At 39.9% G+C, this 15,892-nt stretch overlaps 2 protein-coding genes across 2 annotated transcripts; one reads left to right on the forward strand and one right to left on the reverse strand.

The window, feature by feature from the left end:
• The first annotated feature begins 76 nt into the window (after positions 1-76).
• LOC125556660 (histamine H2 receptor-like) lies at positions 77-3,026 on the forward strand. The gene has a single exon (XM_048723863.1). The coding sequence runs from the start codon at positions 1,532-1,534 to the stop codon at positions 2,951-2,953; it is 1,422 nt and encodes a 473-aa protein (XP_048579820.1). The 5' UTR covers positions 77-1,531; the 3' UTR covers positions 2,954-3,026.
• A 387-nt stretch (positions 3,027-3,413) lies between these two features.
• Positions 3,414-12,850, reverse strand: LOC5505678 (mitochondrial substrate carrier family protein ucpB). Its single transcript, XM_001626376.2, has 4 exons — positions 12,711-12,850; positions 12,430-12,547; positions 5,841-6,006; positions 3,414-4,562 (listed from the first exon to the last, which is right to left on the reverse strand). The coding sequence occupies exons 2-4, from the start codon at positions 12,524-12,526 to the stop codon at positions 3,875-3,877; spliced, it is 951 nt and encodes a 316-aa protein (XP_001626426.2). The 5' UTR covers positions 12,527-12,547; positions 12,711-12,850; the 3' UTR covers positions 3,414-3,874.
• Positions 12,851-15,892: the final 3,042 nt, after the last annotated feature.

The raw sequence follows: 15,892 nt of genomic DNA on the forward strand, positions 1-15,892 counted from the left end.
ATCACACCTTGTGTGGTGAATGCGGATATCCATGAGCAAAGATTTAGTGAGATCGCAAGCTGATGTGCTTGAAACATCGATATTGCATCCAGGTTACACGTTTTAGTTGCGTCCGCGAGAAAGATCGAAAAAGTGACACAACCTTGGAATCAAGCGGACGGAGCCAATATTTGAAAATTTATAGAAAACATAGGCATTAACCCATTTACTGCGGTTTCTCGATATTACGCGAACTCTCACCAATGACTTCCAAATCGCCTTCTGGCTTTTTATCTGCTGTATCAAAATGTACTTCAAGATAACGGGACGGGTGGACTTCTTGTACTGAGTCCGTCATTTAAAAACCCTCGGAGCGTTTTCATTGGTCAGCTTTGAATTGGCTTCCATCCACTTCCGCGAGGTCACTGACCAACTAAAGAACACCAAATATAATTTCGAAAGTTTGATTTATTGACGGAAGCCAGGTAGCAATCGCAACAAGATTGATTCTACGTTTACAAGTTGTGCAGCCCTTAAGCTTATATCGGATATCGCCCGCGGCATTTACTAGAGAAATTACAATAAAGAGTTATAAGGGGCTTCAAGGGTTGTGGGACAATTTTACTCGGCTAAGTATCTCGAGACATTTAAGATGAAGCTGTCAGTTAATTACGCCAGATCCAACCATCGGTCAGTTTAGCTAAAAGCCGATTGGCAAAACAAATAATAAAAATTGACAAATGTGTGTATTTGAAAATCTTGTTTGTATTTCGTTGTTATGAATAAATTACTATTTGCCTTATCTCGCAAAGGAATGGCAAAAGGATATAAAACAGACTGAAAGACTTCTATATTCGCTTTGTTGAGCTTACTGTTAATCTTGTAATCATGGGTTATATGTGATCAAATAAACTTGTAGCAGCGGATGTCAATGAACTGTTAATTGTTTCCCATGGTATGGGAGGTAGACTCCTTTAATGGGTTTTCGCACGTCTCTATTTCCTACTTGACTTTAGAGAGCTTAGAGACTAAAGCAACAGCTGCCGTCGCTGTGTCCCTCTCCCAGGGGGGATATAAATGGAAATAAAAACATGAGAAGTGAGTAGAAAAAAAAAGAAATACCGCAAAACAACTAACCGCTTGAAGACTAATGTCATTCTAATAGCTCATGAGGGGCGCCTCCGGGGCTACCACAAGAGAACGTCGATAAATCCATCAAGAATCGAGAGTTCAAAACTGACATATTAGACTGTTGATTACACTGTATCTGCCTTTATAAACCGACAGGCCAGGGGGATATGAGGTAGGACATGCAAAAAATTGCTAAATTGTCGTCCTTTGGGTGGCCCGATAGCATATGAAAATCTACGTATTTGATTTTACATTTGAGGAGATCACCGTCGCTCGTCTTTAAAGTTACCTGATCCTAACCTATAACAGAAATCTCCGTCCTAAATAGCATATTATGGAAAACTTCCTTCCCCGTCTTTAAGGATTCTGTAAATCACAGAAATCTTCGTCGCTTTTGTCTTCATGGTGACCCGTCGTCTTTATGGTGACCTGGTGTGATTATTATGGAAATCTCCGTCTTTTTGTAAGCTCTGTAACTGAAACCTCAGTCTGTCTGTTGTTTGGAAAGTGTAATATGGAAATCGCCGTCCGACGTAACGTCACGAATTGTACGAAGTGCTCGAGGGAGGATTCGTCCACCGACTTAGTGTACACGGAAGGCGCGTCCTATGCCCAAGCCATCTCACTGATTATCATGGTGATATGTGGGTCTTTAGGGAACGGATTCGTGAGTTACACCATACAGCACAGCAAAGCATTGCAGAATACCACTTTTGCATTCATTTTAAGCCTTGCTGTCGCCAATTTGGGCGCATTACTACTTTGCGCACCGTTCCCAATCATAACTAGCATCGCAAGGCGGTATATCCTCGGCCGTGCACTGTGTCACGCCAATGGATTTCTGAATAACCTGTTTTTCTGCGCCTCGATTTTCACTCTTGCGCTTATTGCCTTACATAAGTACTCGAGTGTTGTTCGCCCACTGAACCTGGCATTCCTCCTGACAGCGAGGCGCGCTAAGTCATGTCTGGTCGCCGTTTGGGCTGCGTGCGCCTCCATGTCTTTACTAGCGCTTGGTCCTTTTAGTGGTTGGAAATATATCGTGTTCAACCCCACGACTGTGCATTGCGGTATAGCCTTTCCGCACACGGTGACCGAGAGGATTCGAATGGCAGGCCTTTCGGCGGTCGCATTTATCATCCCATTAGGTCTTATGATATATGCATATTTACGAATCTATTTCAAAGTCAGTGCGCACGAGAGAAGGCTGACTCACACACGGCCTAACGTAAGCCAACTCAAGCGAAAGCTCACGGTCACCCTGTGCCTCATGTTCGGTACGTTCGTTGCGTGCTGGACACCGTTTTTTGTGCTTTTTGCGGTTGCCTTGTGCGTGAGCGACGCCTCTGACTTGCCGCCTAGTCTCGGGCGGGTCGCATACTGGTGTGGTTATCTCAACTGTTGTCTGAACCCGGCTTTGTACTGCTTTAGAACCACTGCCTTCAAAGAAATCCGCGCGCGTTCATGCTCGTCTCAGGCCACCACCCACCGTACCGAGTGTATTCCCCGCTCCATGAGGGCCTTCTCCCTCCCTATCACGACCAATCGCAGGCCGTCTTGTTTTGCGCTCACGAGGCCTAGAACCAGATCGTCTCTTTCTCCGCGTGCGTCATGCAAAGGGGCCCAGCCTGAACGGTCCTATTCGTGCACAGGAAGCCCACGAACACTGGGTTGTAAGTACACATGGACCTCACGCGGTCGAAGGGGATACTCAAGCACAGGGAACCCACGCAATCGGGCGTGCTCGCTGTCTGAAGTACGTTGTGCAGCCAAGATGAGGTCTGAAGACACATGTGCCGAGATGAGCATCATTCAAATCAGTTCACACAAACCGCGTGATTAGAGGACATGGCATGACTAGATCACATCACATGCTTAGATCATGTGACACCACATGCTTAGATCACGAGACCACATGCTTAGATCACATGACATGCTTAGATCGCGTGACATCACATCTTAAGATCACACGACACCACATGCTTAGATCACATGCCACTACATGCTTAGATCACAAGACCACATGCTTAGATCATGTGACACCACATGCTAAGATCACATGACACCACATGCTTAGATCACATGACACCACATGCTCAGATCACGTGACATCACACCCTTAGATCATGTGACACCACATGCTTAGATCATGTGATACCACATCCTTAGATCACATGACATCACATGGTGAGATCACATGACACCATATCCTTAGATCACATGACACCACATGGTAAGATCACATGACACCACATCCTTAGATCACATGACACCACATGGTGAGATCACATGACACCACATAGTGAGATTAGGAAATCACCCTTTATTGCTTTAAAATCAGCTAATGAATAAGTCACTAATGAAGAGAACCTCTCTAATATGACGTTATTGCTCATATTCCAGGCCAGGCACATTAAGAGAGGCAAATAATTCAAAATCTGTTTACAACAGAACCTCAAATTGACACATTTCTAGAAAGAAATGTAACAACCAAGAAGTTTATTCATTTTCTGTAATAAATAAAAAAAGACACAGGCTGCCCGCATGACCATGATTTGCCTGGTTCTGTCAATAAGACTGGATATTCACTAAGTGTTGAAAGTTATTCATGAACTGTTCTTATTTTGTTGCATTGATGACACAAATATAAAGACAGCTGTTGCAAATAAATTTATGAATATAAAAAATTTTTAGTAGATAAACCGTGTAGTAAATAAGTAACTGAATATCAAATAATTCCTGGTACTATACCAATGTCTAGAAATTAAATAGGATCAAGGCCAGCATATCTTCTAAGTCGCTCATAAACAAAGAAAATGATAATAGTATCTAAACCAGTCCTAGTCCAGTTAGGGAAAAATCCCTTATAGAGGGCTAAAATCCCCTCATGTCTAACTGTCTTATAAATACAATCGAGTGTTCCTTGGTAGACTAAAGGCCTTCCTTTGGTGTCTTTGGGTTGGGTCATAAACCTTGTCCTCACAATATCCACGGGTGATGCAACACATGTCGCCACAAAACCAGCAACCAAGGCAGAGGCTAGGTGCAGGGCTACTCCCTCCCTCATCAACTCAGCATTTAACAACAAGTGTTTAGTGTGGTCATAAGTGGGAATCTGGGTACCACTGATGCAAGCAGCCCTCTTCACAGTAGGTTTCATTCCTGTCCACAGCCCAAGAAATCCTTCCTTCTTGGCAATTTTATAAAAGGCATGGAACATATTTTTGTAAGGTATAGTCTCTCCAATCTTGACGGCTTGGAAACGTATCTTGACCAGATCAGTAGGAGTTGCAATGGCACTTCCAATCACCCCTGAAGAGACCCCAGCAACAATTTTCTTCCATAATGCAGCTGAAGTTGAGTCAGTGGCCCCAAGTAGATTTTTTATAGGTTCATAAGCACCAAGGCGTGTTGAACTGTAAATAGCTTGCCTCAACAATGCTGGGAAGATCCTGAAAACAAGTGAAAGTAAAAAAAAAAGACTATAAAGTAAACCTTTTGAGAAAACAACAACAAAATTCCTGAAGCTATGGTGGAAAGAACCACTCCATACTACTCATAGATCCAAGCGCACACAAATAACCAATCATAAATGTGTGAATAGAAGCCAGTTAATAGGAGTTGACAATAAAAAAAAACTTTGGGAAGTAAAACACCATTACCTAACAAGTTGGATAGTCAGTGATGTCTTATTACTCGAGGTGAATGAAAATCTTGAAGAGAAACATAAAAATAAGGATGACTTCACTTGAACAGAGAATGACTGGAGATGGGGATGACATGTAAAAAACTGACCAAATAGAACAAAACAGGAATACACAAATGGTAGGACTTGGTTACAACAGTCCTGTGTTAGCATTTTTTTTTTTTTTTTTTTTTTTGCTTCTTAGTAAATTTTGCTCCTTTTCTCAGAGCCTCTCAGGTGGATTGTCAAAGAAAACAAAAAAAGTCTTCAAGTCCGCCAAGTCTTCATTTGCCTTCCAAAGTTGCAGGGATAACATCTTGAAACCATATTTTTGCCATTAACTTTACCTCATTTCTGATTGGCTATTCATGCGAGCTTGATCTACGAACTGTAAGGTCTGCTGAAATAAAATGAATCTAGTACCACTACTTAAATAGACTCTATCAGCCACTTTGTCATCCTAGCAAACTAACAAGTGTGTGAATCCATTTCCATCGATGATTTTGGGAAGCTTGTTAATTTAGATTATGATTAAATTGGCATAAGACTTTTTTTGGGTGGTTATTTTGACATTTCTCTCTTTTGACTACAGGGTCAATCTTCCGTTTACAGCTTTTGCATATTCTTCTGGAATAAGCTGATCTAACATTTTCTTCGAGTCTGCAACATTTACATTAAAGAAACTCGCCTGCCCAATGTCTTGAAATTTTTCCCACAAACTCTGCATTTGCTGTTCAATCTTTTTAGTGACGTTTTAGGTGATTGAAATTGAACAGTTGTTTTCTTTTTTCGAAGAGGAGAACTAACCGGAGTTTGATTCATAATTCGCGACAAACCCATGCAAAGCATATTAGCATATTGACAGCTTTCGCGCGATGGTACAGGTTTTGGCATGTCATGTGGTCGCTTAGAATTGCTTACGTATGCGCCTCACAGTGAAAGCTTGAGTTGGTGTGGAGTGCTTGTGATTTCAGAAACATTACCCTCATAACAGCCATCTAAACCTTTAACATTAGTATGTAGAGATGTGGTTCTAGTCACATACCCTCTGTATAGCCCCCTCACTCCTTCCTCACGGTAGACACGTGAGAGGCCAGTCCTAATTAGCCCCTTGTAATAGCGTTCACGGAATATGTCCTTGCTGTTGTGTTTTGAGCCAAGCTCATTGTCAAGCTGCATTCGAATCTTTACTACTTCAATGGGGTTTGTCACTAAAAGAAAAAGACAAAATAAAAACCAAATTTAGGTTTTAATTATATATATATTTATATAAACCTCTCATAACTGTTTCCCTTTGGAATACCTTGATTAGAACTTGTTGCAAGTTTGAAAGAAACAACTAAGACTTTAATTGGTCGTTCTATTTAGGGTGACCAATGACAGCCTTTGAAGCAAAAAACTATGTTAAGCTAATGGTTGCTATGTTGAGCAAAATTTGTAATCATTCATCAATCTATTGCAAATTTCTATAGAATGAGCTATTAAACACAAGGAATATGCAAATAAGCGTATGGGTATTCTAGAGTTTAGTTCAATAAGATTGGTTGATTTGGGGCAAGTGTGATTTTGGTTCCTTATTCGCAGTTCCTTATTTGTTAGCCCACGTGTGGCTGCTGACTCGCGAAAATACTACTTATTTGTCTGTTTACTTATTCGATCAGTTCCTTATTCAAATTGGGTGGAGAGGGGGGTAACTTTTTATTTTATTCTGAGAAAACCTATGTTTTCTTAGTACATGTTTTTCCAGAAAAGTCTGTGTTTTGTCAGTCTAGTCCATGTTTTACAACATGCCCCATTTTAGCCTGCTAGCCGGCTCTCAGGAGATTCGGGATTCCTGTGAGGGAAAAGGAGAGACGGCAGCAAGACCCCATGTTTTTGCATGTTCTCCGTTCACTGACAAACCTGACGAATGGAACATGCTGATTGGCTAATTTTAAAAGGTCATCAAATAGTGATAAGATCTAAAATAGGCCTAGGCTTGTCCTTCAACTGTGCACTCCGCATCTATTTCAGAACCACTTTAAACACGAACGCGCGCTATAAAAGGGATCGCTCCGCCCCCTTTTTTGCATACTAATCAGTATCCAACATGGCAGCTGGTCGCGTTATCAAAGGGGAGAAAGACAGCTCGAATAAAGCATAATTAAAACAACTTTTTATTTGTCAATAAAGCTCTAACTTAATAATTAATGTGGTTTCTGTTGCATGTATAGTGTTTTTTGTCTTCAACATGCTGTAATATTACGGCATTTTCCGTCTTTTTTGTTGTGAATGGAGGCTGCTTTTGAAATTCGCGCCATTTTCCCAGTGTCAATCAGTCCTTTTTGCTCAAGGCTCCCTCTTTTCCTTCCTCCGAGCCTCCACTCAGTTTGTTATTGTAGATATTAGATTCAACTAAAAGAACAGTCGCAAAACAACCCCCAAATATAGAGACCAAACCCAGAAGTTCGGTCTTTGAGTCGATCCATAAGCAGTGCAACGGTCATTTGCAATGGTGGTGACATCCTTTTGAGATCGAAGCACCCTGTTCAACATAGCGCTTTCTACAGGAGACGAAGGTCGACTTAAGAGAATTAAGGATCAACAGAAAGATTGCAAACCCGTCTTGGTTCATCAAAGGAAACCTCAACGACACAGAAGTCCGATTTGCTTGAAGCACAACTCACGAACCTCGAGTAATCAACAACTGATATGTTTACTTATTCACGCTGAGGTTCCTCCCTCCTTACAAGCAACTCAACCCTTCAGTCCTTTTAAATAGCTATTGATTAAATCCCAGGAAGCCAGTCCGATGAATTTATCTATTCACTAAGTTTATTCTATTTAAAAAAACGAAAGGGAAGTGTTCTTTTTGTAGTCTTTGTTTTGACCCGCAAAGCATTGCATTTTGTAGACAGGGCCACTCTGCCAGCGTGCAGATGCAATGTGTTTGCGGTGACTCCATGAAGTGGATAAACTCACCAACTATGTCATCTGGAAGTGTGGTGAAAAACTATGTCAAAATTAGGTAAGATGTTTGTGTATCTTTCCTCATAATTTTGAAATGTCATGTAAGCTGATATAAATAAAAACTACAATAGAATTATTATATTGTCTATACTGTTCAGAATGATGCTTCATGGACTTGAATCAACTGATCACAGAGACAGTATGCTAGTGTTTGTGATGCAGCCCTGATATGATATGAAGATATTTGGCATAGACATAAAGGATTGATATACAGCTTCAAATCAAAATGCCCCTCTTTGAATCATTGCCCACACCTCACCTCAACAATGTTCTAGTGTCCTATGTAGGATTCAGGGTGGAGCATTCAGCTCATGTCCACTTGAACAAGCAGTACTACTGTTTTACTTCACTTGTTATGTTTTATACAGTAGCTTGCATATACATGTCTTTAGCATGGTGTGTGTATATTATCTTTATTATTAGACATATATATTTTTTTGCTTTTTGCATGATATGTCAGGGCTCACCCCCTTGACAATTCATGGCTATGTGCTCCAGAAATCTAAATCTGAAATAGACAGCAAGCCATGTTAGGACCTGCTATCAAATAAAAGCCCCTCTCCATATGCCCAGGTTCCTAAAATGTGTATCTTATCTTTACACGGCGGTAAAACAACGGGTCAATGAAAATACCGGATAAGAAAACCAACCCGTACCCGGTAATCGGGTAGATACAAAACATCGGGTAAAATATCTGATATAAAAGGTTGAATTTAAGAACATTTCTAGATTTAAATATAAAGTTTAATGGACATTTCTATACTTATACGCAACTTTGGAATAATGGAATAACATGTCCTGGATAGTCTCAGAAAGATTATATTTAAAGGCCTTTCCAGATAAAATTTAATGGACTTACGTGTTCTCGATAGTTTTATAAGTTTACCTTCGAAATGAACATTTCGAAACCTTTGAAAAAGTTAATATTCCAGCCTACTGAAAGGAACACTGAAATGTATCTAAAGTTTAGATTTCTTCGTAAATTGGTTATTTCATCCCCGGGTTGCGGACATGCGCAAAATCGACGGTGAAGGATGCAGGATTTATTACCTTTCTTTTTTTTTAACGGGAAAACAAGAGAGCTGTGTGATGCGGAATTGTGGGATCAGAACCCCTTTCAAAACCATGATATTTGAACACGTTTCCGTTTTAGTATGCCACAGTTCGAAGCCCAAAGCAATACATTCGGCATAGACTTTGTGATCAGCAGTAGTTTCAAATTCAACGCGCACAAAAAATAGACTCACGCACACGTTCAGGTACAATCAAAAGAAACCCAGAAGAATCTGTTAATTAATAAGGCTATTAATGTGTTAATATGTCACCACTAGCTCCCACTTTTGGGTATCGTATATCAGTGTTTATTATCCAGTATTTTTTTAACCGATTTTTAATCGGGTATTTACCCGATGTTTCATCGTTTTTTTTTTACCCGATGTTTTATCTGGTATTTTTACCCGATGTTTTATCGGGTATTTACCCGATGTTTTAGGATCCATGTTTTATCTGGTATTTTTTACCCGATGTTTTATCATGTATTTTTACCTGATGTTTTATCGGGTATTTATACCCAATGTTTTATATCGGGTATTTACCCTTTCAGTTAATGGTTATATTTTAAATAATAGATTACTTACCCGATCCAGTATTTGTATTTTACCCGGTATTTTTATTACATCGGGTATCTTAATATTACTGCCGTGGCCCTAAAGCTCAATTGATCCCCTTTACCAGATACCTTTTATTTATACCTGGTGGCCCTAAAGCTCAATTGATCCATACTTTTCATCATGATGCATTACAGCACATCTCGGTTTATGTACATATTGAATATACTAAATTGGTGTGTTATTTCTGTAGTTCATGACACATCTTACCTATACAAATATTTTGTGTAACTATTCAATAACAAAGGCAATTTTTCCTAACCATGCAGTTTATTTTTCTATCATAGTGAAAATATTTACAAAAGATGAAACAATAAACAATCTATACAAGGGTTTTCTGATTTCTATATTTTGAGAAAAGGGAACAGGGCCCCATACCCCTAACTTTCCTGCTTGGAATTGGGAGTTCCATCTAATATTAGGAAAATGCAGATAATAAAATCAAGGTGATTTGATGCATCCTAGAAAATACAAACTAACATCCCCATTGCTCTCATAATCTGGATTAGCCTCCACCTCACATCTTACTTCCTCCTTGAGACTTTGAGACTGCCTCCACTACAATACCAATTGACCAGGACATATTTTGTCTTGTGATGCACTGTCATCAGTGTTGGTTCATATATGATAACAATGTTAGGATGGCTATAGGCATGCTGCCTAATTAACTCAAACAACAAGTAGTTTTTATTAATGGTTTTCATTCTTTTATTTCATTGGATTACAGTATATTTGGGGAAAAGGTACAGTGGTCACATACTTACTCACATTCTTTTCTATTGTGTTTCTATTGTTAACTGCATAGATTAGTCTGTGCATGTAAAGCACACTTGATCATGCCTAATCCAGGTATTTACAATAAACAAATATTAACATGTGTACTGGTAGTACTGGTAGTGGAGAGCTGGTAGTAGGGGAAGTGGTTTGAGGAGATGCAAGGTCGGAACTCGGGCTTCAAACTTTGTGCACTTGGAAGATCTGTGATTGAAATGTAAATAGCTCAAAAGTAAAGTGAAAAAAGGAAAAAAAGCAATTATTATATTCGCTTTATTTACAACACATGATCTAAGTACAACAATCAATGTTTTTACAGGGATTAGCTTATTCTATTTTTAGAAGATTTTATGCATTGCCTAACAAAACTCAAATGCCATTTTTTTTCACTGAGAAGTGGAATGGTTATTATGAATACCATACGAGAAAATCGATGCAACTTGGGTAAAGATTGAGTAAAGCACTTCATAAGCAGATAAGTCTTTGACAAATGTACAACTCCCGTGCCAAAAAGCAAAAAAACTTCTCCTTGGACTTAGAAGCAAAATACGAGCGACACAAATGAAGTTGTGCGCTCGTTTGTTTACATTCACGTCGTCGGTTATCTAAAACCCATAAGAGATTGAAACAAGAAAGAGAGAAGGACCTACCCGTTTCTCTTATTTCAACAATTTTGGTGGATTTATTGACGAAAGAAAGCCACAAACATGACTAAGTCCGAACAGGGAAACTTTAGTACTTGCGTAAAAGGGGGAGAAAATTATTTCTATTTACGATTGAGATATGTATTTTCTGCTGAAAAACATTGTACTTTTTATGCTACAGATACCATTGCATTTTAATACATTTCTGATAACAAAAAGACCAAATTTTTACTTACTTGCAGTGTAGCTCGACTCATTTTCTGGTTTGTCGGGAGCTCTGTGAGACACGTCCGCACGCTTTGAGGTCTAGACTCAACTGATTTGATTGACAGATTTTAGGGAGGAAACCAGGGTTCCTCCCTTTAAAAGCGCGCGTGCGTGTTTAAAGTCATTAAGATTGCAATTAATAAGAGAAGAAGTCTGCTATAGAGTATCTGCTCTTTAGGGATTTTATTTTACCAATGGGCTTTGGTAAAAGCTTTATTTATTACCAAGTATTTGTTAGCACCATGAGCTTCGAGTCTGGCAAAGTGAAAGTCTAAAAATTCTAGTCATGTGTTTCCTCTTAGGGGTGATATGCAACAAGATCAAGGAGCCAGAAAGCCTTGGAAACAAGTCTTAAATTAGAGAATGACTCTTACGCCCAAGAGCAAACGATATTTGCTTCAGCTGAAGAAGTGTAAGCCTCCAAGTTTAGAACAGCGCTGAAGCAACTTTCCCCATCCAAAATCTAAGTGCGATTGTTGTTGATGAAATGCCCTTGATATGCCTTGATATTCAAAGTAAAAGTAGGATTTCTTTCTGGCGCTGGCCTTCGCGAAGAACATTTTTTTGTAAAAATTCTGTATTTCAGCCGTTATCCCACCTCCCAAATTCGACTGAAGTTGCTAACTTGCATGGGGAGTGTGCTTATACTTGCTGTTTTTGTTGGTGTTAAGTTTACATTCTCTTCATTTGTAAATATGCTCTATATGTAAAATGCAAGTATTTCTAAAATTCATGGGTTCACAGGTCGAGCGACTATTTTGATCGGACGCTTTTTGCAGGTTGGCCTTTTTTTACTTTTTGGATGGCTGTGATTGGTTCGATTTGACAGCTCCTGGCCTTTTCACTTGACAAGTGACGTCAAACATGAAAGGGGTGGAATGCAAAAACATAGGGTCTTGCTGCCGGCTCTCCTTTCTCCTTTCCCCCTTTCAAAGGAATCCCGAATCTCCGGCTAGCCGGCTAACAGTAGTGCACGAGAAAACAACCGAAATATTACGAAAATGTTGTTTGACTTCTTAGTGAACTGTACTGCCTAAATAATGCTTCAAATCGAATAAAAAGGTATCATGTAAGTACCCCCCAGATTTGAATAAGGGACTGAGCGAATACTGAAACAGACGGATAATTACCCTGGTTTCAGAGCCTAGAACGTCTCCTCGCTGGCCAATAAACAGAGAGACGTTCGAGGCTCTGGAACCAGGGTAACGATACGCGATTGTTAATAAAGAACCCATATCATTCACACTGGTTGATTCGAGAAGAGCCTACTTACCAGTTGTAGCAGTCATACAAGACAAACCCCCAAGTACGAATCTTGCGACGTGTTCAGAAAACATCGGATTCATCTTGCGTTCAGAGGCTTTACTCATATCACGCTAATTAGACTTGCCCTTCAAGTGATAAAACTACACGTGAAAATTGAACCAAGACACGTGCGAGCAACGACTTTCAAACGACGAGCGCATAACAATGTTTCACTGCTTCCTGATTAATCGCACATATTTTCTCAGAAAGATTTACTGAAAGTACGGTTAAAATGGCCTGTATACTCACCAAATAGTATTAGGATCCATCTAGTTGGTGTTTTTTTAGCAGCAAAGTTCTAATCTTATCGCTGCGTCGGCGAAGTCCATTACAACCGAGTACAGTACTTTATGCCGGGAAACCACTCCCGTCTGATAAGCGCGGGATACCTAGACCACAGGGAGCTCACGCCTGATGCTCCAGAGAGAAGCTGGCAACAAATCGTGTTATCTAAAAAAATGTTCGGAGCTGGCTTCGTAGAGTGCTAATCAAGAATTACCGTAAATGTTTCTTCGAGAGACTACCGGAGTGCATATTTTTTTTAAATACCTTCGAATTTCTACTGCACTGCCTGTCCTTTTTCTTGCCCCGAAAACTCATTCTACGACAACAAATAAACAACAATTTATTCACTTCACCTATAGAGATTTAGTATATAGGTTTGTCTGAAAGTGAATTAAAAAGTCATAAACTCCAGCAACATTCCCCTTCTATTTTTCGTTTATTATTTGAAAGCATGAAAAAAAACATACTTTGCCGCCTCCTTTGCTATTTTCTTTGGAGGGTTAAATATTAGAGAAGAAATCTGCCACTCCGATTTCTTAGCAAAATCAAATCCCCGGGATCTACTAAGTTTTTCGAAAAAATTGATTCTTTACTACTTATATTTTCTGCAATGCACAACAAAGTGGAACTCGTACTCTACCGTGTACGGACAGAATTGGCATGTCCGTTCATGAACTTGTCTCGTCTTCTCTATTTCGAGGTCATGCATGGTTGTTAATGCGCAATTTGGTGAGGGACCTTCGGTGATTTTGGTTTGGGATCTCAAGGTAGCTCTGTAGTTCATAGCTATCCTTATGGTCGCGATATTTTCTAAGTTTTTTGCGTTGCGTGGTTTGCTGTCTTCGTGATCCCGTTGAAAACTTCATTCTGCTAAAGTTGCAGTTCAATGTCCACAACTCTCTGTCTGCATAATTTAGAGTATTTATTTTTCTCTCCTGATGTGATTTCATAGTCCCCCAAGTACCAAGTACAAGAACGTTTTCGCCGCGAAGCTTGGAGCCTCTGGTACCCAGGGTAACAAGTACCCTTAGCCTTTCCGGAAAACTGGAAAACCAACTCCTTTAGTTTGGATACCCATGAGGAGTACGTTCACGAGTAGTGAACTATTGTATTTTGCTTCCCTAGAAATTCTCTGCCGCAAGGCTATTCGAACACTCAGGCGTGCTTATTTTTAGCCAGAAATGTATAGCTCTCATGGTAGCATTGGATCTTATGGGTAAAATACCAAGCTCGGATCCACATGCGTAGTTTGCTGCCGTTTTGCCCACGCCTAAAAGCCACTTGCAAAATTTGGTCAGAACTGCCTCAATTGGGTCTTTCTTATTGCGCTTCATGCACATATCTATGCCCCACAATTCGCTGCCGTATAGCAAGATAGGTTGGATTAAGCTGAATTAAAAACTTTATGGTGAGTCGTGGGTAATCCCTAAAGTGCTTGCTCATGTCCGCTCGGAGTTTATGCATTGCTTTAAGCGCAGTTTTTTTAAGCTCTTGCTTCCCAATTGTGAAATTCCTAAATGCAGAAAATGTTAGCCCAAGGTATTTATACATGACCCTGTCTCGATATTAAAATTTCGTTCCATTCATTCTAACACCGGCATTATTAAAGATAAGTGCCTTTGTCTTTGAGATATTCACTTCAAGATGTTTCTATCTGCAATATTCGCTAAAGTGAATTGATTAGTGTATGTAGACCGTTTGCCGATTTAGACATAAGCACTAAGTCGTCCGCGTAAAGAAGTATACCCATTTATCAATATTTTCAAATTTGAAAAAAAATTAACGTTTATTGATAATTATTTTTTTAAATTTATTTCATATATTGTGTTAGAGTAGTTTTTATTATCTCGTGAAACAAACTGCGATAGTAAGTAAAGCTCAAAAGAGAACAATAGAATCAGATCACAATAAAGTGTTATAAGCTAAAGTAGTTCAAGGGTTAATGAAAATCACTCTAAACAGCAATCAAATTGTATACATAAAATATACAACGTAGGCTCTCCGTGGTTGCATTTGCATAGTTACTGTTAGATCGCATATGCCTTTTTTTTTGCATCATTCAGTTTACCTTTGCTGTCGCTGAGCACAAAAAAGAAGAGCAAAATCAAAAAGAAACAAGACCTTAGGTCAACAGGTCAAAGCGTGCTTTGTATGATGATGTCACGCGGGAAATTATCGCAGGGTGTCGGGGATACGCTAGTACTAGTACTTGCCAAGTGGGAAATTAACGCTAGGTGACAGGTCTCGCTTTATAACTTAATCATTCTAGACAATTTACCCCCAACTTGTGCCGGTAGTTAATGATGCGTTTTTGTTTAGTTATGGGTATGTAATGTGCTACCTCCGAAGTCAATAATAACACCGTGTAATCATTACGTAGGTCACAGCAAGTCCAAGGGTAACTCACTGGAACACCCACGTTGGAAGGTCGCCTTTCGAACACCCATTGGCTGAAAACCTTATCCAAACGTTTTCGGGGTGTCAGTGAAGGTCTCTCGCTTGGGCTTGCCGTCATTAGAGAGCATACAAAAGGGATGCGTTACGATACCCCCAAAATCTTCTTAAAATTTACTTGCAGTTTTGTAACAGCGATCAACAAAAAACCGGTACCGTCCCCACATCTCGTCTCTTTCGTTGTTACAATGACGTGCAGGGGCGGGCGGAATGACCCCTGAAAGTGTGTGTGTGTGTGTGTGTGTGGGGGGGGGGGGGGGGGGGGGGGTCTGGGGGGATAGATTTCGAGGTGGGTGAAAGAATGTATACCACGATATTTTTCACTCGACATCCGCGAGCTGTGTGTGACCTAACCGAGTAAGACTGGGTAGGAACCTGGTTGCTATCAATGCGTGGGTGTGTTGTACGGCTCGATAGACAGACAGATAGCCGTACTTGGGCAGAAATCCTCATCCTAGCTGTGAAACTCTAAGCTCCCATGCGGCGTTTCAGCGTTTGTCTAAAAGTATGGCCTTTTTTTACCTATCACTTTTCTTCATTACCTTTTATGGCGGCTGTTTTACGAAGTTTTCTGCTCCCCGTTATAATACTCATACATAGGATTTGCTGACGGGATTGAGCATGCATGTATATTCTTACAAAGATTTATTGTTGCCATTTTCATGTACATTTGACGTTTCAACAAAAAAATT

This window comes from Nematostella vectensis, chromosome 2, assembly GCF_932526225.1.
Source record: "Nematostella vectensis chromosome 2, jaNemVect1.1, whole genome shotgun sequence".
NCBI lineage: Eukaryota > Metazoa > Cnidaria > Anthozoa > Actiniaria > Edwardsiidae > Nematostella > Nematostella vectensis.